This window comes from Anabrus simplex, chromosome 1, assembly GCF_040414725.1.
Source record: "Anabrus simplex isolate iqAnaSimp1 chromosome 1, ASM4041472v1, whole genome shotgun sequence".
Taxonomy (NCBI): domain Eukaryota; kingdom Metazoa; phylum Arthropoda; class Insecta; order Orthoptera; family Tettigoniidae; genus Anabrus; species Anabrus simplex.
This window is the reverse complement of record NC_090265.1, coordinates 600,952,227-600,974,745: the sequence shown is the minus strand read 5'-3', so window position 1 is coordinate 600,974,745 and position 22,519 is coordinate 600,952,227. Positions and strand designations below refer to the sequence as shown.

The following is a 22,519-nucleotide window of genomic DNA, read 5'->3' as shown; positions in this document are numbered from 1 at the left end:
AAATGAACAGATATGACTGGGCAAACTTACTTAGAATGTAAAAGAATGCTTCGAGGAGCTATTGGCCTACCAAGCGACCGCTGTTCAACCCGAAGTCCTGTAGATTACGAGGTGTCGTATGCTCAGCACGATGAATCCTCTCAGTCGTTACCTTTGCATTCGAGACCGGGTCCGCTAACTCACCGTCAGATAGTTCCTCAACTGTTCTCACTTAAGCTGAGTGGACCTCGAACCAACCCTCAGATACAGGTAAAAATCCCTGCCCCAGCCGGGAATCCCCAAGGTCTACGGGTAAGAGGCAGGAATGCTACCCCTACACTACGAGGACGGCTATTATTATTATTATTATTATTATTATTATTATTAATTATTATTATTATTTACACTTTTGGGACTCTCGTGGTGACGGAAATTTGTCCCACGGGAGCTCTTTTACGTACCGTACGGCGAGTTGGCCGTGCGGTTAGGGGCGCGCAGCTGTGAGCTTGCATCCGGGAGATAGTGGATTCGAAACTCACTGTCGGCAACCCTGAAAATAGTTTTCCGTGGTTTCCCCATTTTCACACCAGGCAAATGCTGGGGCTGTACATTAATTAAGGCTACGGCCACTTCCTCCCCACTCTTAGGCCTATCCTATTGTCGCCATAAGACCTGTGTCAGTACGACTTAAAGCAAAGTGTAAACATAAAACAATCGATCGACACGAAACTGACGTATTTCACCTTTAAATATCAGAATTTTGGCCGGCAGGATAGGACAGGTGATAGGATACCATTTCTGACCACTATATTGCGCGCCAAAAGCATGTATTCAATTACATACTTCTACACAATGTTCATATGGAGTGAGGGCATAGGACGATGTTCATGGCAACTAGTCCGTCGGAAGGAGACGTTAAGCCCTCGGCAGACCACCTGGTGTTACTCGACAGAAATATGTCATCCTCTCCGTACCCCATCATCATTATCATCATCATCATCATTCCACACTCAGACGCACAGGTCGCCTATGGGCGTCAGGATGTTCCCACCAGGCGAGCCGAACATATTCTCGGACATCCCCGCCACTAAAAGCCATACGATAGATAGATAGATATATAAATCGATCACAACTACGAGCCGTACCCTGTGTCACTAGATATCTTTACATGTGGAAATCTGACAAGGAATGCTGAATGGGCTTACTTCCACCTTACGACATCCGTCAGGGTATTTGTATACAAAGGCCGACCTCCACCATTTATCCTCAGCGATAGCTATTTATCTGTTCTGTAAGACTGAATAGCATTCTGAAAGTATCTTTTAGCCTACGTTTTTGTGACGTCTGCTGTAAATTATTCTAAAATTATAAATATTCCTCACTGCAAAATGTTTGCACCTTGCAATGTTCTGGAAATTAAAAAAAAAACAAAAAAAAAAACGGGGGACTGACAGAAATGACAGAAGTGTCGTACTCAATTAGGAATCTGAAATCTCTGCTCTATCTCGCAATTTGTGAGCCTCTGAAGGAAGTGAGGAATCTCCTGCCGTAACATTTTGTAAATAAAATTGGACACATAAAATCGCATGTATCTAATGCATTTTGCATTTGAAATGCCGTCCTCATTTTGTCAATTTTTACAGCTGTTCGAAACAATGGCTACAATCCACTCTACACACAGAAAACTGTTCAGCTTATAATATAAACATTTCTGGTTATTACACGTGAGAAACTATCAAACATTGGCTTTTAACTTCTGTCAAATTTCATCAAATGTATTCGTATTGTTTCCTTTGTAGGATACCTTGCGTCGCAGGAAATATAACGGGAGATTGCATGAGATTAACAGATTTGCTGAGTTCGGAATACAGCAATGCGAATTGCCACGGTGTGAAGTCGACAGGTGTCACCGGAAATCGTATGGCGCCTGCCTGAATGAATGAATGCAATAGCAACAGGCAGGGTGTGTCTTCCTGGGAAGAGTTCGAAGGGACAAAGACATTCCGTCAAGAATAATCAGTTAACGAGCTGATTCAGATAGTAATTCAAAGGAATTTTAATGCCCGGGCTTCGTAGGAGGTTAGTGCTCTTGGGAGGCTGTTTTATCACCGCTAACGCAGTTTTTAAAAGATGACGCAAGTCTTCTTTCTGTGTGTCATCACAATCCTATTAATTAACTGGCTGAAAAGAATGAGATAAACAGACAATCTGCATAAGGAATATGCATCTTTGTTCGGGAGGAAGAAAGCTTCATGGACATAAAGAAAGTGGCGAGGAAGTTACGAGGGTGACTAAGATCCGGCCGGAGTCGTGATGCCATTGAAGTAAATAGGTGCCGGATGTTCGGTACCCAGCGACACTACAAATGAATTAGACGCGACGAATTATTATTAACCTCCGTACAGAGAAGAAAGGTTAGTACCCGTCATCAGAACTTCGCTCGGGGGTTAATATTTGCATTGCATCATCAGTAGACTGAGTGATAGAGATACTACAGTAGAGCGTTGGGTTCGATCCCAGCTCAGTCTGGTGATATTAGAAGACGCTTAAATACACAGCCTTGTGTAGGTAGATTTACCAGCACGTATTACAACTCCAGCACATTTCAGTACTGCAGCGTCTCCGAAAACCGTAAAAGTAGTTAGCGGAACTTTGATGATGATGATGATGATGACGATGACAATATTATTATTATTATTATTATTATTGTCAAGCTCAATGGCTAAATGGTTAGCATGCTGGCCTTGGGTCACATGGGTCCCGCGTTCGATTCCCGGCAGGTTCGGGAATTTCGACCATAATTGGTTAATTCCCCTGACACGGGGACTGGGTGTATGTGTCGTCTTCATCATCATTTCATCCTCATCATGACGCACACATCGCCTATGGGTGTCAAATCAAAAGACCTACATCTGGCGAGCCGAAGTCCTCGGACACATCCCGGCACTAAAATACATATGCCATTTCATTATTATTATTATTATTATTATTATTAATAATAATCTCGATCGATGAGGTGGGTTTCACACTATCAGCAACCCAGAATATTGCTTTCCGTGGTTTTATATTTTCACACCAAGTAAATGCTTGAGCTGTACCTTAAGGCCACGATCGCTTCCTTCCCTTTCCTAGCCCTTTCTTACATCATTGTCGCCGGTAACCTATCTGAGTTGGTGGGACGTTAAACCACTTACCGCTATCATAGGCTACAGCCTTGGAACCTTAACAGCAGGGCATCGCAAAAGATGAGACAGTGTAGTAAACAGTAAATAAAATTAAAAAAAAAACATCGACTAGATTTTAAAAATTGAAATTGTGATAACGGGGCAGGCCAACATATCAAGACCCTTTAATCGCTTTATCTGAAATTACTATGGAAAAACATTAAGCATTTTTTTAGTATTTAAATAAGTTCTTATACCATAACATCGCATATTAACGGGAGTAATTGCCTCACGATTTAGAGATAGAGCGTTGGACTCCTAATCGTAAGATCGTGAGTTCGATTTCCGTCCAAACGGTCGAAATGTGGACAAAAATCTTGGAAGATTGTCATGGTCGTTGGCATGTTGAAGCACCCAGGGTCCATCCGACAATATGAACTGGCCAATATTAGAAACCGTCCAGTGAATTTTCGCTTTCGTTGCTAGATGGCAGTGTAAATGAAATGCTGAAACCGGTACGTAGACCACCTTACTTAAATGCCCACTTCGCAAAAGTATAATTGAAGCCACGTAATAAATAATAATAATAATAATAATAATAATAATAATAATAATAATAATCAGAAGGGTCTAAAACAAAATCTAGCTGGTGGGTTTAAATATTACAAATCCTTAACAGTGCAATGATTCTTTACACCTGACAGTCTGAAGACAATGGAGTGGCACGATGTCAGCGTGACATTTCAGCGTGTCCCTTGGCTCTCATGATGAGGTCCGCTGCCCTGCTTCTCAGTTGACCCCACGAGGCTGAGAGAACCTCGTTCCTGCCCTCGGTCCAGTTTAAAATATTTGGACGATCAGAGAATCGAACCCTGGCCCCTACACAGGACTGACCTCCTCCTAATTTCTTCTACTATAAGAGTGTTGTGTTTATTTCATTGTTATTCCAAAACTCGTCAGAAATCTACTAGAGTTAATGCGACCTTACGCAACAAGAAAAAAGGCCACACTGAAAAAAAATGCTTGCAAGGAATTCACCAACCACGTGCCCTCTTATCTAGTTTGTGTTCTGATAGTAATGATATTAATTTATTCATTAATCGGCAGAGGCGACCACTTTCGAGCACCTGCCTGAGTATTACAAAAGACACCACCAGGAAATATTTATGATGGCGTGACATCGCGATGTGATTTAGTGAGAAAAGTCAAGACTGCAATAAAGTGTTTTGCTCGCTCGTGAGCAGATCGCTGGCGCCGCACGCGACTGAGGGGGTGTGTCACCACAAAGCCAGGGTAACAAAACCTTGACATTGACAGAGTTTGCACGTTTGGAGTATTTACATTATGTCGTACTGAAGAAACTTACTTCAATCTAGTGTCAAGGAAGGCTACTAAAATGCCAACGACACAAATTTCTATCATGTTCAATTGATTTAGTCGAGGAAAAGCCAACACTTTCTAGGATGATAATTACAGAATTTCCCCTAAAGTATTGCATCACCTAAAGAAAACAAAAAAAAAACTTTATGAAAACTTTTAACAAGCTAATGCAAAAGTGGATTATATGATTGTTTATACATTAGCCACGGTTCTCCTCACACGTAGGGATACGTTCTGAACTGCGGTTTAGCGCCTGGGTAGAGGCGCATGTTATTTAACGAGGCCTGTATCAGACCTCTGGGACGATGACAAATGATTATAAAGCATTATTGGAATTAGACTGATGAGTGACACTAAAGGAAATGTCACGTCTTCTCTTCGCCCAGTGCTAACGTCTAGTCCAGTCAGCGAGATCTGAACACGGGATGCTGAGTTGGAAGGTCGACTGCTTTAACCAGCAGTCATTTGATGACATTAAAAACGAAAACAAAAAACACACAGTATACCTATATACTCTTTATAAAAACCATAAAAGCCGCTAAAGAAGGGGGAAGGAACATAATTTTAAAATAATATAAACATAAATTCGTCTTTACTTAGCTCAAATAATCCTAATAAAAATACATCGAAACAGATCTCACAAGTGAGAGTGACTACGAACGCAAGTATACAGCACAATGACAACACACAATATCATCTCCGTATAAGCTACGAAGACCGCTGCAGGACTTTTCCGCTGCCTGTAATCTGGGTACTAAGAGGGATAGAGTGGTCAGTTCTATGCCTGGTAGAATTAACTTGTACGCAATGCGCAGGCTGAGTAAAGGTCATGTACTGTACTGTACTTCTTCAGAGAAGGAAGTCTCGCTTCTAAATGTTCCGACTTCCTAATGGGAAATCGAACCCACATCCTTTCAGGTGAACTGAATATGTCATTATTGCCTCGGATAGGCAGTCCCTTATATTGAAAATAATGGAGTATATATACGGAGAGAGTTACAGGTTTAGAATATTCATTCCGAGCAAGTAACAATACGAGATATTGTCGTATCCTGGGCGGAGGTACAGAAACATCCTCGGTATCCCCTGCTTGTAGTAAGAGCAGCTAAAAGCGGTGACCCTCAGGGGCCCTCTACTTGGGACTGTGAGTTGACTACCACAGTGCCTATAGGTAGTTAGTGGTTTGTCCGTTCCCATGGTTAGTGCTAGAGATGCTGACACTTGACGCGAAACAAATGACTGTTCTCAGAAAGAAGTAGTATTTACATATCTCCAAGAACTGTTAAGAGTTTCTTACTTGTACAAGGTTTCTTTCTTACCCAACCCCATGGTCAACTCTTATTTTCTTCGCAACCCGATGGTGTTAGGTTTGCGAGACATGGAGAGTCTCATTTTCACGCTTTTTGTGACCCTTACCTTTCTTTAACTAATAACTTAATTCCTAGAAAGATCGGAACTCTTTCTTTTCCTTGTGTTGTTACTGTTAAAAGGTAAAGATTGCCCAGTTATACTTCTCCTTAAAACGATAATCACTGCCACCACAACTGTAGATACTAGCATGTATTGTTTGATGTTTCATTTAACGGCTAAGAACACTCTGATCATAGCCGTACATTAATGTTCTGCTGGTGGTTATTCTATAGTTTATTGTCATTCCGACCGACTAAGAAATGGGAAATGCAGAGGCCATAACTTATGAGAAATATGAAAAATATTTTATGGATGATTGACAGTAAATTCAAATCTACATGTCCCCCAAATTAATGGAATGGCAGCTCTCATTGTCAGTGTCTAGAACTCATAACATTATTCTTGGAGATGCTGACACTTGACACGAAACAAATTACTGTTCTCAGAAAGAAAAGGTACTTACATGTCTCCAAGGACCCTTAGAGTCTCACTTTTGCGACGAGCACGAATTTTACTGAAGGTGACAGTCATGTTGAAAAGTGCCGAGATATCCGATGGCTGCACACTACGTTCAACAATGCTATTTCCGACGAGTACAATAGAACTAAAGCGAACAGTTCATCACTAAGAAACCGGCCGTAAGCATCACTGCAAGTACAGTCACACGCACCGTCCGCATCCGCGTAGTAGGACAGCGAGGTAGCAACTGCCACCCGCACTGGCTACAGCAACACATACACCTCTGGCAGGCGGGGAGCGCACACGGTAGATAAAACTGGCGCGTGGGAATAAGATGGAATAAAAATGTGCGACCTTCATGAGATAAACAATCTGTATTATCGCGCCAAAGGTCCACCAATATGATCTTTCCTACAACCAAGTCGGAGAAATGTATTGCTTGTTAAGATATGATTTCCTCATATTTATCAGAGATTTCCGCCCGCAAATAACTTCCCCATAAATGAAGAAGCCTTCGACTGCAATCCCTTACGTTTGTTTTGGATTTATTTATTTTCTTCCTGTGTCCATGCCATTTAGTCATTTCTCTACATCTTCTGCAGAATTGCAGAATCAGATCAGATAATCACCAGCAAATAATAATAATAATAATAATAATAATAATAATAATAATAATAATAATAATAATAATAATAATAATAATAATAATAATAATAATAAAGTCAGTAGGCGATCATATGGCAGTAGGCTTGCATTCGAGAGATAGCGAGTTCGAATTCCACCATCATCAAGCCTTAAGAACCTTTCGGCAATTTTCCCATTTCCATACCAGGAGATCGATCATCACCAGGAATAAATAGTAATGTTCTTCCTAGCATAATATTGTTATTGATTTTACGTCCCACTAAACTTTTTTACGGTTTTCGGAGACGCCGAGGTGCCGGAATGGTGTCCTGCGGGAGTTCTTTGCGTGTCAGTAAATCTACCGACTTGAGGCTGACGTATTTGAACATCTTCAAATTGCACTGGACTGAGCCAGAACCGAACCAGCCAAGATGGGCTCAGAAGGCCAGCGCTCTTCGCTGAGCTACTCATCCCGGCATTTAATCTTCCTAGCATTTAACCCAATTTTCTGGTGTAGGCACTAATTTAGATTAAGCCAATTTTTACGGCTGGATGCCCTTCCTGACACCAATTATATGGAGGAATGTATTCACTATTTGTTTCAGTGGTGGCTGTGATGTATGATGTAAATGAAAATCTAGCCCCAGAGCTGGAGGAATTAACCAGACGCGCCTAGAATCCGAAGCCCGATCGGGAATTGAAACCACGGTCTTATGAACCGAAGGCCACTACGCTAACATTATTATCATCATCATTGGTTAATTCTGGGGCTGGTTGTATGTGCCGTACCGCCTTCATCATTAGAATTCATCTTAAGAATGGCATCATCTTCAAAGACGCGCAACCGGGCTGAGTGGCTCAGACGGTTGAGGCGCTGGCCTTCTGACCCCAACGTGGCAGGTTCGATCCTGGCTCAGTCCGGTGGTATTTGAAGGTGCTCAAATACGTCAGCCTCGTGTCGGTATATTTACTGGCACGTAAAAGAACTCCTGCGGGACTAAATTGCGGCACCTCAGCGTCTCCGAAAACCGTAGAAGAGTAGTTAGTGGGACGTAAAGCAAATAGCATTATTATTATAAAGACGCGCAGGTCGCATATACGGCGTCAACTTGAAAGACCTCTCCGGAGGCCACATAAGTTACATGGTACGCGTTGTGCAGCTACCAGTTTGCATTTGGAAGAGGGTGGGTTTAAATCATACTGTCGGCAAGCCCTTAGGATGGCTTTTCGCAACATCCAAATGCGAGGCGTGTCGAGTTGCGGTCGTGGAGTTACTCCTTGCTAGACGTCCTGCATTCACTAATGAACTGAGGAGGGAAGTGGGGGGGTCGTGTTGGTAAGAAGTGGAAGTCCCTCCTGAGTACTTCTGTTCTCTCTCTTCAGAGCCGTATGTGGATGTGCGACTGTGACTGTGACTGTGACTTTTCGTGAACTGCAGTAAGACAGCGTTCGTGAAGAGGTATAATCTGGAGGTACTGTATATTGTAAAATGTGAGTTAAAACAGCGTTCGTGAAGAGGTAAATGATGATTATGATGCTTGTTGTTTAAAGGGGCCTACCATCTAGGTCATCGGCCCCTAATGGTACGAAATGAGACGAAAATGACTATTTAAAAGTCCAAAATTCATCCAATGACCAGAATTCAAAACGTGACAATGAAGAATGAATGGATGAATATGAATTTAACTCACAACTCACAACATTGTAAGTTAAAAATAATTCCAAAATCGATCCACTGACTAGAATTCAAAAAGACGGCGATGAACAATGATTATGAACTTAAAACAATAAGTGGATACGACCCTCAATGCCCCACCTTCCCAGAAACCATCTTAAAACAACAGTGTTACTGACCAAGGGACTGATTCCAAGCACAAACCTGAATCGATGATGCTTGTTATCTAAAGGGGTCCCTCATAATGGTACTTTTCACGAGTAAAGTAGAACCATGGTATTTCTCTAGAGGTAATAAAAAGTACTAACGCAGACTCACGGTGTTCCACACATCATGGTACTACTCACAAGTAATGTACGTCGCACAGGTAACGCAGACCTATGGTGTTTCTCACATAATGGCGCCACTCATAGGCAACGCAAACCCATGGTGTTCCTCACCTAGGTGTACTAATCACAGTCAATGCAGACCCACGGTGTCGCTCATACAGTGGTACTAATCACAGGTACTGTAAACCCATAATGAACCACTATCTGCCGCTACTAATAACAAACGTATTGTGTACCTAACATAGTGGTACTACTCGCGACCCATGGTGTTCCCCGCATGATGGTACTAATCACAAGTAATTTCATGGTTCTAATTCAATCATCCCTTGGTCGCCGCTTTTAGTCACCTCTTACGACAGGCAGGGGATACCGCGGGTGTATTCTTCGTCTGCGCCCCCCACCCACAGGAGGTGTGAAGAGGTATAATCGAGAGATATGTTGTAAAATGTGAGTTAAAACAGTGTGGTCAAATGTGGTGGTGCACAAATAAGAATAATTCTGCGCACTTATTTAAGAGAGGGGAGAACAATTTTGTGTTATCTGGGTTCGATAATCATGATCCAAGCATCACGATCCACAGACAATTTATTTCGGAGGATATAAAGACAAAGGTATAGGCCTACGACGAAATCTGCGAACTTTCATATTCAAAGAAAAAGGAAATACTGGCAGCTTCGTAATAGATTGCGCATAGTTTGCTGAGTACGGCAAAACGAAACACTGCGGCCGAGAAACGAAGAAATTCACAGGAAATTCACTACACAAACATAAGATACAATCAAGAGGAAAATATCGTTCTTGTAAATGACATGTTTCCTACTACATCAAATTTAACCATTAAAATGTTGTTGACGACACTGTTCATGACAAGCTGTAGCTTGTTACGACGTTGGGCGTAGAGTTAATCAGATGTCTTTTGACAGTGTTTAGAACTAGAACATTTATCTTAGTGTGTCAAAGTGCCTGCTAGCTAAGTATTTGTTGGAGTAACATAATATTTAAATATTGTTATAATCTGTCTTCTGACCGACTAATAGTAGTTCTTTTGGAATCAGAGAGCAACTTCGACGAAACTCGTTTAAGCACACACGGGGCAGGATTCAGCATTGGAAATTGAATTGCTTTTACAGTATTAGCCCTATTAAACACTACAAAATTATTATGACACGATACAACTACTTTATATTGGTAATATACATGGCAAAGGTAGCTATAGAGTAGTTAATCGATCAAAGCTATAACTACCTTGTTCTGAAGAGAAAAAATTTCAGCTCAGAATTGTCTGTCCATATGGAAAGTTTAAAGTACTGTACCTTTGTGAGAGAAGGGAATTGTTACGAACAAAACATTCAAATAATGTTATAAACTCTTTTATCAGCTCTTCACAATTCACGTGGAAAAGAATGGAAATTACGTGTCACTTCCATTATTTTTTCTTTCTTTTTGTCAGTGGTTTAACGTCGCACCAATCCATCGAGGGTTTTCGTAATGATGGGAAATGGCTGGTAGCGGCCGTGGCCTTAATTAAGGTACGCCGGGCTCAGTGGCTCAGGCAGGTGAGGCGCTGGCCTTCTGACCCCTACTTGGTAGGTTCGATCCTGGCTCAGTCCGGTGGTATTTGAAGGCGCTCAAATACGTCAGCCTCGAGTCGGTAGATTATTAATTTATTATACTCGCACGTAAAAGATTTCCCGCGGGACTAAATTCAGGCACCTCGGCGTATCCGAAAATTGTAAAAAAGTAGTTAGTGGGACGTAAAGCAAATAACATTATTGTTTATTAATGTACAGCCACAGCATTTTCCTGGTATGAAAATCCACTTGTATTCTTTATTATTGTGTATTATTTCATTAAGACATATTTTAGCATTTTCAACCGAGTAGAGTAGCTTCGACTAAGAGTAGCCACGGCTTTACAGCTGTGCATTCAGGAGGTGGTGGACTGGTTCCACCGTCGGCTATCCTGAGTATTGTTTTCCGTGGTTTTCTATTCCTCCTACTAAGGTAAAAGCCGGGACAGTTCCTTTTAAATGCCGCGGCAACTCCCCTCTCACCTTCTTCGCACCTCAAATCATCACATCTCCAGGCCTGGGAGAGGGCGTCGTTCTCTAAGAGGCCCGCCGCACCCCATCAGGATACAGAATGAAAGCATTTTAATAGGTGTTGCATTTTCACATAATCAAACGTGTCGCTGTCAAGATTACTGTAAGCGGAAAATGACTTAATTGCAGTTACAATACGATGAGCGCAATACGATCCGTTTACGGGAGGAGAGGGTAACAGATTCTGCCTCAGGCTACTTCTCTTCTTCGCCTTACAGAACTCGCAAGCGCAACTCTGATACACTTGCAGATACAGGGGTTATGCCTTAATTACGACTATGGACGCAATATTCTCAATCCTAAATCCTTCCAGCTTAGCCGGAAACATATAGGGCTGCTATTAGTAGGTACGGCATAAAGCTAAAACACCAGCCGAGGACTGTGTCGAAGCCATGATCGCAGGTTCCTTCGGACACAGACTACGTCGCGGGGGCGTTAGAAGTGGATGCGCCAATTTTGTGTTCATAAAGCTTTTTCGGCTAAACTCGCATCTCGTTAAGAGAATATATATACACGATTTTTCGCGATTTTACGCTCTTTTAACATTCAAAGACCGAACATTACTGCCTACTGGCCATAGGTACGTATTGCAAGGCGCAAATGTACGGTAATGTGATGGGGAGGGCCCAGGGAAAATAAACGATGGTTGGTACGCGTGGATGTTGACAGGGTGGAAGGCGTACCTTTTGTTGTAGGGCTGTTTTGTCATCTATTAAAAATAACCAAAACAAGGCCTCACTGGTATATGTGTTTGATTGGCTGGTGTGCCGTAAAACTGCCTCTGTCCACAACCTCTATCCATTTGCACAGGTGAAAAGTTGTATGTTGCCTGATGGCAACACTATGCTGTTTTTAAATCTTTTTACAACTTGCTTTACGTCGCACCGACACAAATAGGTCTTACGGCGACGATGGGATAGAAAAGACCTAGGAGTGGGAAGGAAACGGCCGTGGCTTTAATTAAGATACACACCGGGCGAGTTGGCCGTGCGGTTAGGGGCACGAAGCTGTGAGCTGGTATCCGGGAGATAGTGGGTTCGAACCCCACTGTCGGCATCCCTGAAGATGTTTTTCCGTGGTTTCCCATTTTCACACCAGGTAAATACTGGGGCTGTACCATAATTTTTTGCTAGTGGCTTTACGTCGCACCGACACAGATAGGTCTTATGGCGACGATGGGATAGGAAAGGCCTAGAAGTTGGAAGGAAGCGGCCGTGGCCTTAATTAAGGCGCAGCCCCAGCATTTGCCTGGTGTGAAAATGGGAAACCGCGGAAAACCATCCTAGGGCTGCCTACAGTGGGATTCGAACCAACTATCTCCCGGATGCAAGCTTACAGCCGCGCGTCCCTAACCGCACGGCCAACTCGCTCGGTGTATACCTTAATTAAGGCCACGGCCGTTTCCTTCCCATTCCTAGGCCTTTCCTGTCCCATCGTCGCCATAAGACCTATATGTGTCTGTGCGACGTAAAGCAATTGGCAAAAAATTACAAAAAATAATAAGATACAGCTCCAGCATTTGCCTGGCGTGAAAATGGGAAACCATCTTCAGGGCTGCCGAGAGTGGAGTTCGAACCCATTATCCCGCGAATGAAAGTTCACAGCTGCGCGCCCTAACCGCACGGCCATGTCACCCGGTACACTATGCAGTAGAGCGTTAAGGATGGTGAAATATTTTTCCACCAATGGGACTCGAACCGGCTAACCACGGTGTCAGACATTTATTTATTTATTTATTTATCGTATGGCTTTTAGTGCCGGGAGTGTCCAAGGAAATGTTTAGCTCACCTGGTGCAGGTCTATCTGACGCCTGTAGGCGACCTGCGCGTCTGTTATGTGGGATGGTAATGAAGTAGGGAGAGGGTGAAACCCGGTGTTGGCACGTGGTCTACTTCTCTCGTATAATACCTGGGGGTCTGCTGAAAGCTTTAAGTCTCCATCCGACGGAGGAATCACTATCAACAGCGTTCACACCGTACGAACAATGCGGAGAAGTTTTCAATTTAATCCAGACTTTTGGCACGCAATGTAGTGATAAGAAATTGTACACCACCACCTCTCCTACCCTGCCGGCCAACATTCTGATGGTGAAAACATGTTCGACCAACAGGACTCGAACCGGCTAAACACGGTGTCAGACCATATAGACTTCAATGCCTTAACGATCATAGCCACCATGCCAACAATTACACAATAACAATGTTTAAGAATGTGGGATAATTGATATGGAAACAAGACTGAGCTTTTCCCCAGTTCGGATTGATGATGATGATGATGATGATAATGATGATTATATTATTTCTCTAGCGTGTGCAGAAATTTTGATTTGACACTTATTTATGTTGACTGTACTCCAATTTCACCGTTCCACTGAGCGAGTTGGCCGCGTGGCGCGGTTGGAATCGCGTAACTGTGAGCTTGCATTCGGGAAATGGTGGGGTTTGAAACCAGTCGTCAGTGATCCTGAAGATTATTTTCCGTGGTTTTCCTTTTTCATACCAGGCTAATTCTGGATCTGTACCTTAATTTACGCCACGGCCACTTCCTTCCCTGCGCTAATCCTTTCTCATCTTTGCGTCGCCTTCCATGTGTTAGTGCGAAGTTAAATTGCTAGGAAAAAGTCACTGTTCCGTTTGTATAAGAGATTTAACAACAGATGCCCTCTGAAATCGACTACCCCTGCCGAGAATGAGCCCTCAATCTTCAGATCCGGAGATCGGCGCTCTACTACTGATCCTCAGTGGGAAGAGATACGGTTCGTATGCCATCTGGTACAGTAAAGCAGAAAATGGAAATTGACAAGCAGGCATCCACATCGCGTCAAAGTTAACAGTACATGTTAAAGTCCATATTATTATTATTATTATTATTATTATTATTATTATTATTATTATTAAATCTGTTGAAAGAAAGATTTATTGCTGACTAAAGTTGAGTCTGTAGTTCGACACGACGAGCCGCGCTCATGTGACATTCTCATTGTCAGTGTGCGAGAGAGAGAGCAACTGAGTAAACAGCAGCCAGTCGCCAGTTGTTGTTGTGTAGATTGCGCGATCGAATTAGTGCCCTCTAACAGTATGTTTACTTTGTGTAATAAGCAAGGAGCAAAGCATCATTCAGTCACTGAAACATAATATCGTAAAAGACGTAGTTTAATCATGGTTATAAATTGCTGGTCATTGAATAAAATGTCCTTCTTTCATTCAACATGTCACAATCGAGCGGAGTGGTCGCGTGTGTTAACGCGCTACGGCTTAGGAGCCAAGCTCTGCATGCGGCAAACGTGTGGGTTCGAACCCCACCGTCCGTCGGCTGTTCTGAGAATGGATTTCTATGGTTTCCCATTTTCACTTCCAGGCAAATGTCGGGACAGTTCCTATTCATCGGCCATAGCCGATTCCTTCGACCTCCTTACTCAATTCCATTCACCATAATTTATTTTATCTTCATTAGCTCCTCAACTGGGGCTGACGTCAGGAAGGGCATCCAGTTGTATAAATATGCCATATAAATTCATCTCACCTCATCCCCGATCTCGTATCAGAAAATTGTATTAAGGTGTAGACAGACAGACATGGCATTATAAATACAATATTGTGTTTCTCTTAATGTGTACTTTTAGCAGTACACAGTATTTTTAAAAGTTTTCAATAAATTAAACGGTTCCGTTTAAATAACTGGTTTTTTCTTTCACTGAACATCCAGTAATTTGACAGATTTCTATATAATCCAACAAAGCCGGTCCCATATGTGTCGGACTAGAGAGATTCTACTGTATCTCTAAATGCCAACAGCCCTCCACCAACGGGTTTTGCAAATGCAGTACCTATTGTAGATAGGAAAATATAGGGATACAAAGTAAAGTTCCGGCATGAAAGATCCAAGGACGAACTGCCGGCTTTTGACAAGCGACCATTTGAAGAGCTGTTACTCCTGATTGATGAGGACACTCATTACGTCATTGGTTTGGAGATCGTGGAACAATGACAGAGAGATCGTAGATCGAGTTCCGGCCAGGGACCAAGTGTGAAAATCAATCCGTCCACGGATGTGGTCGAAGGTTAAATGATATGGGTCATGTTACCTGTGCTCGCTCTGCATACTGAACCAGGTGACTTATTGTGTTTTGTTTATTTGATTTCAGGTAATCGTGGTCAACAGCTCCTCTCACCCGGAGGCACCGGGTTCAATTTTCGGCCAGGTCAGGGATTTTTACCTAGATCTTAGCGGTGATTCGAGGCAGTAGCGTGGTCAGGATCGGGGGGAGGGAGGTTACAAAACGATGATAGAACAAAATGAAGGTGCTTGTACGTGTGTGGTGCGCGCATGTACGAGTGCCATAAGGACACTGGTACTAGTGAATTATGTTGATATTCAGATTGCAGTACACTACAAAATCTTACATTAAAACACAGAACAAGAACAATATGATCAAGGTCAACAGTTTTACAGAGAATGGTATGTTCAGATTACAATCTAAAATCCAACCTTCGAGGCTTCTTAGAAAATGGATTCAAGAGATCTGTTGGTTTTACAATTATGGCTCTGGGAATGTTCAAAAGAGCCAACACACTGAGTCGACTTTCACTTGTTAATCTCAATTTCTGTTTATTTTCTTGTGTTTAAATTCCAAGGGGGTGGGGGTGGGATTTCTAACCCGCAGTAACCTCCCCTCCCCCGGGCTACGCTCCTGGCTCGAGTTCCACTCAGCCTACGTAAGAACAACGAGGATCTTTCTGACACTGAGATAGAGGCTCCGGTCTAGAAAGCTACGAATAACGGCAGGGAGGATACGTCGCGCTAAACACGCGTCACCTAGTAATCTGCAGGCCTTCGGATTGAAGAGAAGTCGGTTGGTAGGACAATGGCCGTCAGGTGTGTAGCGCAGTGTGGTACCTAGTGTTAGAACTCTGTAAAACAAAATTTATGGCAATTAGCGAAAAGAAAATCACCAACGCTGTTACAATCGCGTTGTTGCCAAATATCTTCACTCTTCCACAATGACTTCAATATATCCTAGAATCTAAAAGAGTATGCAGGTGGTTTAGTTCTCGTTAGTGCTTTTACTAACTAGGTTTTTGGGCAACTGTGTCCAAGTCTATTGTAAAGTATTCTGAAACATTTCCGGATGGACAGTCAAGGGAAAGCTTGACAACAAAGTACTAGCACAGTCTAATATATACAGTCGCGAAGCTCTGATGATATTTTTCATCCGACGCGACTACAGCGTTCCAAGCGGCGAGGTAGAGGCAACTTGCTAGCAGACAACAGGGAACGTATTACCACTACAGTCTAAACTGGTCATAACTTCTGAACCATTCATGCAAATAATGTCCTGACAAAGTTATTGTAATCCTTATGAAATTGTGGAGGATGTCAAACAAGTTATTTCGATGAGGAGTTCGAGGATAATAATATCGAAATATTTATTTAATCTTAAGGAGTTACTTTTCTTTACCGCGGACTATAACATAAAATCGCTTCTAGAGGGCAACCGGTTCGAAATAAGTATATACCATCGAGGACTTTTTTTTGTAGAAGTTTCTATGCTCTACAATTCTTACGCTTACACTTGGGGTCTATCGCTGACGGTGCACGCACGTATGCCAAGGAAGCAAGCGACCGACCGACATCGAACCTGCCAAGTGTCAGTGCGACGCAAAAAAAAAAAAAAAAAAAAAAAACTCTGACCAAGAAGGCCAGCGCTCTACCATGGTCGGTCACTTTCTTTCTTGGCTTACGCTGCCTGAACCGTCAACGATAGACCCCAAGTGTAAGCGTACGAATTGTAGAGCATAAAAACCTCTACAAGAAAGTCCGCGACGGTATATACCTATTTCGAACCGGCTGCCCTCTAGAAGCGATTTTACCGAGCTCGATAGCTGCAGTCGCTTAAGTGCGGCCAGTATCCAGCGGGAGATAGTGGGTTCGAGCCCCACTGTCGGCAGCCCTGAAGATCGTTTTCCGTGGTTTCCCATTTTCACACCAGGCAAATGCCGGGGCTGTACCTTAATTAAGGCCACGGCCGGTTCCTTCCACTTCCTAGGCCTTTCCTATCCCATCGTCGCCATAAGACATATCTGTGTCGGTGCGACGTAAAGCAAATAGCAAAAAAGAAGCGATTTTATGTTATAGTCCGCGGTAAAAAACATAACTCCTTAAGATTAAATAAATATTTCGATATTATCCTCGAACTCCTCATGGAAATAACTTGTTTGACCTCCTCCACTATTTCGTAAGGATTACAATAACCTTGTCAGGACATTATTTGCATGAATGGTTCAGAAGTTATGACCATTTTAGACTGTAGTGGTAATACGTTCCCTGTTGTCTGCTAGCAAGTTGCTTTTACCTCGCCGCTAGAGGTGCTAATGTCGCTCCAGCTATCAAGTGGATGAACCTTCCTCTTATTCGAACTTAGCGACTGTATATATTAGACTGTGGTACTACTAAAGCGCAGGTATGCGGCGTTAAAAGCTTGTAGGGATGTTGTGGAACAAAATCAAGTGTTCTGTGCTACAACTCATACGTGCCAGGTTGGTATCAAGAGAGCGCGAGCTTGGCGACGATGCACCTTGGACGGAAACACAATTTCAAATACCTAACGCAAGAATGAGATCCAGATGCGGAAATAAAAACCATAGTCGGAAATGCAATAAGCGTGTTTATAAAAGCGTCCTTAATGAAATGACTGCATACCTTTCAAATATAGGTGACGTATCGCAGAATGTTTAAAATCCTATGAGTGACCATGTCACCAACTCTGTCGTGCTGGCATATCATGAAAGTCTTAATCCATGCAAAGAAGAAAAAGAAGAAGATATCCTCCTCCCCTCCCCCCCATTAAGCCCAATTTTGCGGCCAACCGTGCATGAGGGTGGTATTTAATAATATCGAATATTTCTATGATTGGTGGTGAGGAGGGCGACAGTCTTCGGCAGCCGGCACAATTCCTACCCTCGCCGCTAGATGGCTTCATTCACTCCATTCCTGACCCGGTCAAATGATTGGAAATAGGCTGTGGATTTTCATTTCGAATTGGTGGTGTGCTATGTTGCGAAGATGTGTATTAAGAGATGCATAAACACCAACTCTGCGACACAAGGGAAATAGTCACGGGCGGCAAAAATACTTCGGTCCAGCCGGGAATCGAAGTCGGCGCCTTCTCAACCGAAGATCACAACGCTGACTTTACACCCAAGAACGACGACGACGACGACGACGACGACGACGACTACCTTTTATTATTGCCATTAAGACAATGGTTGAACTTGAATGTTGCATGATTAATAAATTTGTCTTGTTTCTTTTTTTCCGTTTCTCTTCCCAAAATCTCTTCATTCTTTGACTGTGTTCTTGTTTCCTTTGTTCAGTCCATACTTTTTCTGTTTTTTTATTCTCTTTTACTTCACATTTCGCCTTCATAATTTTATTTCTGAATATGTTTCTTTCATTTATTATTGCCTTGTCGATACCTGCTTTTAGTAGATCATCTATTTCTTTCAGCCAAGTGTTTTTCTTTATTGACCTACTAGCTACATCAAAAATCCTCTTTGTGATTATTATTATTATTACATCATTATAGACTGTTATTCCTTTCAGCGTTCAGTCTGCAAACCTCAGAATTTAATAAACACCGCCACAATGTTATGTTTGTAACTAGTTCTGTGGCGTTTTTAGCCCATAACTCTTATCTTTAAATCGTTAGAAACTGAGTATAGCCATCGACGTCTTTGTCTCCCTATACTTCTCTTACCCTCCATAACCACGTCCAATATTCCCCTAGGTACCATATCCTTCTCCATTTCCATTATTATTATTATTATTATTATTATTATTATTATTATTATTATTATTAGTCTATTATTGTTATTTTAGAATTTGCTTCACGTCGTACCGACACATATAGGTCTTATGGCGACAATGGGATAGGAAAAGCTCAGGAGTGGGAAGGAAGTGGCCGTGGCCTTAATTAAGGTACAGCATTTGCCTGGTGTGAAAATGGGAAACCATAGAAAACCATCTTCAGGTCTGCCAATACTGGGGTTCGAACCCACTATCCCCCGGATGCAAGCTGAAAGCTGCGCACCCCTAACCGCACGGCCAACTTGCCCGGTATTATTATTATTATTATTATTATTATTATTATTATTAGTACTGTGTGCCACATATTAGGTAGGTTACGAAAGAAATTTCAGGTAAATAGTGTCCTAGGGCAATATTATAGTTTTTAGACTATGCTTTCTTTAAAAACCAATTTTTTCTGGAGTAGACTATGTTCGTAACCAACATAACATATTAATGTTCATGGTCCTAATAGGTCTGACAGGACAGTTGTTTCTTTCTGAAATAACAAGGTCAGTTATATTATGCAGCAGTTTGCATTCAGTATGACATAAATGCATTTCAAGGCAACGCGTAACATTATGTAAGATATGATTTATTTACCGGCATTGTGAATTATGGCGTAAGATTACTGTCAGACTGCCAACTACAATACTTGTTTGTGTTCAGAGTTCGTTTCAAAATGTATTTATATTTTGTCAGGTTGCTTACAATTAATAATATATTTTTAGTCAGCAGCGCGCGGAGGCCGGTCGGATCATCGACAGTTCTAGTACCGGTTATCACAGTGACGTACGCAATTGGGGGGTGGGGGGGGGGTAATCGTGTTACCCCAACCCCCTCTTAAAAATCGGAATTTAAAAAAAATGAAATATAACTCAATATATAACAAATGTTATGAAATGAATCTCTTTGTTAGTTTCTTACATTCTAAGTACCAAACGCGACCAGAAATAAAAGCACACTAAATAATAATAATAATAATAATAATAATAATAATAATAATAATAATAATAATAATAATAATAATTGTACCGGGAGGTACACCTCAACTCCGCTCATTTAAAAGAAGCGCATTAAGGAACCCTATCTCTCTAACAAAACGTGAAACACCTACGGCATGAAGTTGGGACATTGACCTGAAGATGTCACCAGTGAATTATTGAGTAATGTGTTATTTTGAAGTTGCCTAAACTGACTGGACTTATTTGTTTTGTTTTGGTTTACGTCAAGAAGTTTAGACTTTTCGCCATAGATGTTATTACAAAACTGAGGTAATGCACTCTGGTGCAAAGTAAAATAATTAATGAATTAAGGAAGTTTTGTGTTATTATGGTTTCTCAACTAAATTAACTTTCATTTATTTTTTTATTTCAAGTTTCGCAATACTTCTTTCTCATTCCACCAGTTTTTGAATCTGACCAATCAGGATTTTTCTGTAATTATTTTTCAACCAATCACACATTTCTTGTACCTTTGGAACCTGCCAGTAAAAATGAGAGGGTGTGTCCGAATTTAGTCCAGAACCCTCTCGAACCGTCCTCTCGCATATATAAGCTGCGGCCTTTCAGGCTACCTTGTCTTTGGATAACCGAATTTCTGAGTTTATGTGTGTTAAGACAGGAGGCCAGGCAGTTCATCAGCCCAGGTAATGGCCAACCGTTATATCTCTCTGTAGCTACCTCCGCAGACTTACACGAGGGGAAGGTTTTAATTTCTAACTATGTAACCTCCTGTTTTCTAAAATGTAAACTTTCTTTCGGCTAATGTAAAATTTCATAAAAATCTTAAACCGTGAATCGGGGATAGAGAGTGCGTTACCCTCGCGATTTCCCCTTCAACTTAGTCCGAGGTGACTACGATTTTGTAACTGTTTCTCTTTTCTGTAAAGCGTAATTAACCTTCATTCTAGTCACCTCAATAGCTTGGGATTAGCCTCTGCTTCATCGAGCCGAGAGCCCCATTTAGGGTTTTATATTTAATTTTTTAGCAGCGCAAGTGTACGCCTCCATACATATTGTGCGCGGGCCAGTAATTTAACCTGTTTTTCTTTTCCACGAAGGCCCAGTAGTTTGGGTGCGAGTTACCCCTGTGTACAAGTTGTAAAATTGTAAGTTGGGCCTAGAGAGGCTAGAAATTTGTAAGATTTTTTTATGTAATGTTGCCTTGAGTAGGCTGTAAGAAATTAGGAGCGCAGTCTCCTTCGTTCAAGTTGGAGAGCATGTAAGCTCTTTTCTGAGATTGCTGTAATATTGAGGAGTGCCTTTGGAAGGCCGTATTTGTAACCTTTGGAGCAAGGTGCTCTTGTTTTGGGAGATTTCTCCTTGTCTGTGTAAACACTAATTGGCGATAAAGTTTAGGGGCTTCAAGCCCAAATCTGCTAAATTCTCTAATCTTGGGTTTTCCAGTTCTTGTTTCAAGACTGCTATTTGTACCTGTCTCCTTGTTATTTCACTCAGTGAAAAAATTGTCAAGTTTGTGACTTGAAAAGAAATGCAACCTTTATTTGAAAGGTTTAATTTAATTTTTGATATCGTAGATAGACTCATTCAAGCCCACACCTTCTTTTACCTCTCTCTGAACCACGGAATCTCCGTAACAACAACAACAACAACAATAATAATAATAATAATAATAATAATAATAATAATAATAATAATAATAATGGCGTGTGGCCTCTGGAGACGCCTGGTGCACGTCTTTGAGTTGACGCCCTATAGGGGACCTGCGCGTCTGTGAGGATGAGGCCCTACATACAATGGATTCTAAGGTTGAAGACGGCACGAACACCCAGCCCCTGAGCCATCGGAATTAACCAATGAAGGTTAAAATCCCCGACCCGGTCGGGAATCCAATCCGGAACCCCTTGGAACAAAGGCAAACACGCTAACCATTTAGCCATGAAGCCGGACACCAGGTCAGATGATGAAGTCTCAACACTATTACTGAGGTACAGAAAAATGACGTATGGTGAGGTGTTACACACGCCTTCCGGCTGAACACGAACGATGATTAAGGAGTGTTCCTTGGGCGAAATTGAGGGCGGAAACCCGACCCGCCTCTACTTCACACAGGACGTATTTCACAAGGAAGTCGCCGATATTCGAACACGGGGCGCAGCGATGAAAGGCCAACGTTCTGATACACGGAGCGTTGTCTCAAGAACAATGTATGTATGTGTGTATGTATGAGTAGTCAGCAACCCCCTGTGGGTGGGGACGGTAGAAAAACACCCACGGTATCCCCTGTCCGTCGTAAGAGGCGACTAAAAGGGGCCCCAGGGGCTCTGAACTTTGGGGCGTGGTTTGGCAACCACGGGGCCCTTAGCTCAGTACTACATTGCTTACACTTACTTGTGCCAGGCTCCTCACTTTCATCTATCATATCCGATCTCTCTTTGTCAACTCTTGTTCTTTTCCGACCCCGACGGTATTACGTATGGAGGCCTAGGGAGTCTTATTTTCACGCCCTTCGTGGCCCTTGTCTTCCTTTGGCCGATACCTTCATTTTTCGAAGTGTCGGACCCCTTCCATTTTTCTCTCTCTAATTAATG

At 42.2% G+C, this 22,519-nt stretch overlaps 1 protein-coding gene across 9 annotated transcripts in view; it reads right to left on the bottom strand.

Annotated features, from left to right (window-relative positions):
* LOC136857189 (inverted formin-2) overlaps positions 1 to 22,519 on the bottom strand; it is a 506,484-nt gene that overhangs the window by 67,023 nt on the left and 416,942 nt on the right. The window contains exon 1 of one of the 9 annotated variants that reach the window (XM_067135649.2): positions 6,397 to 6,672. The exons of the other annotated variants lie outside the window; for them this stretch is intronic. Within the exon in view, the coding sequence (XP_066991750.2) occupies positions 6,397 to 6,464 (68 nt within the window). The 5' untranslated portion in view covers positions 6,465 to 6,672. Of the gene's footprint in view, positions 1 to 6,396; positions 6,673 to 22,519 lie in introns of those variants that run through there. 9 annotated transcript variants of the gene reach the window in all.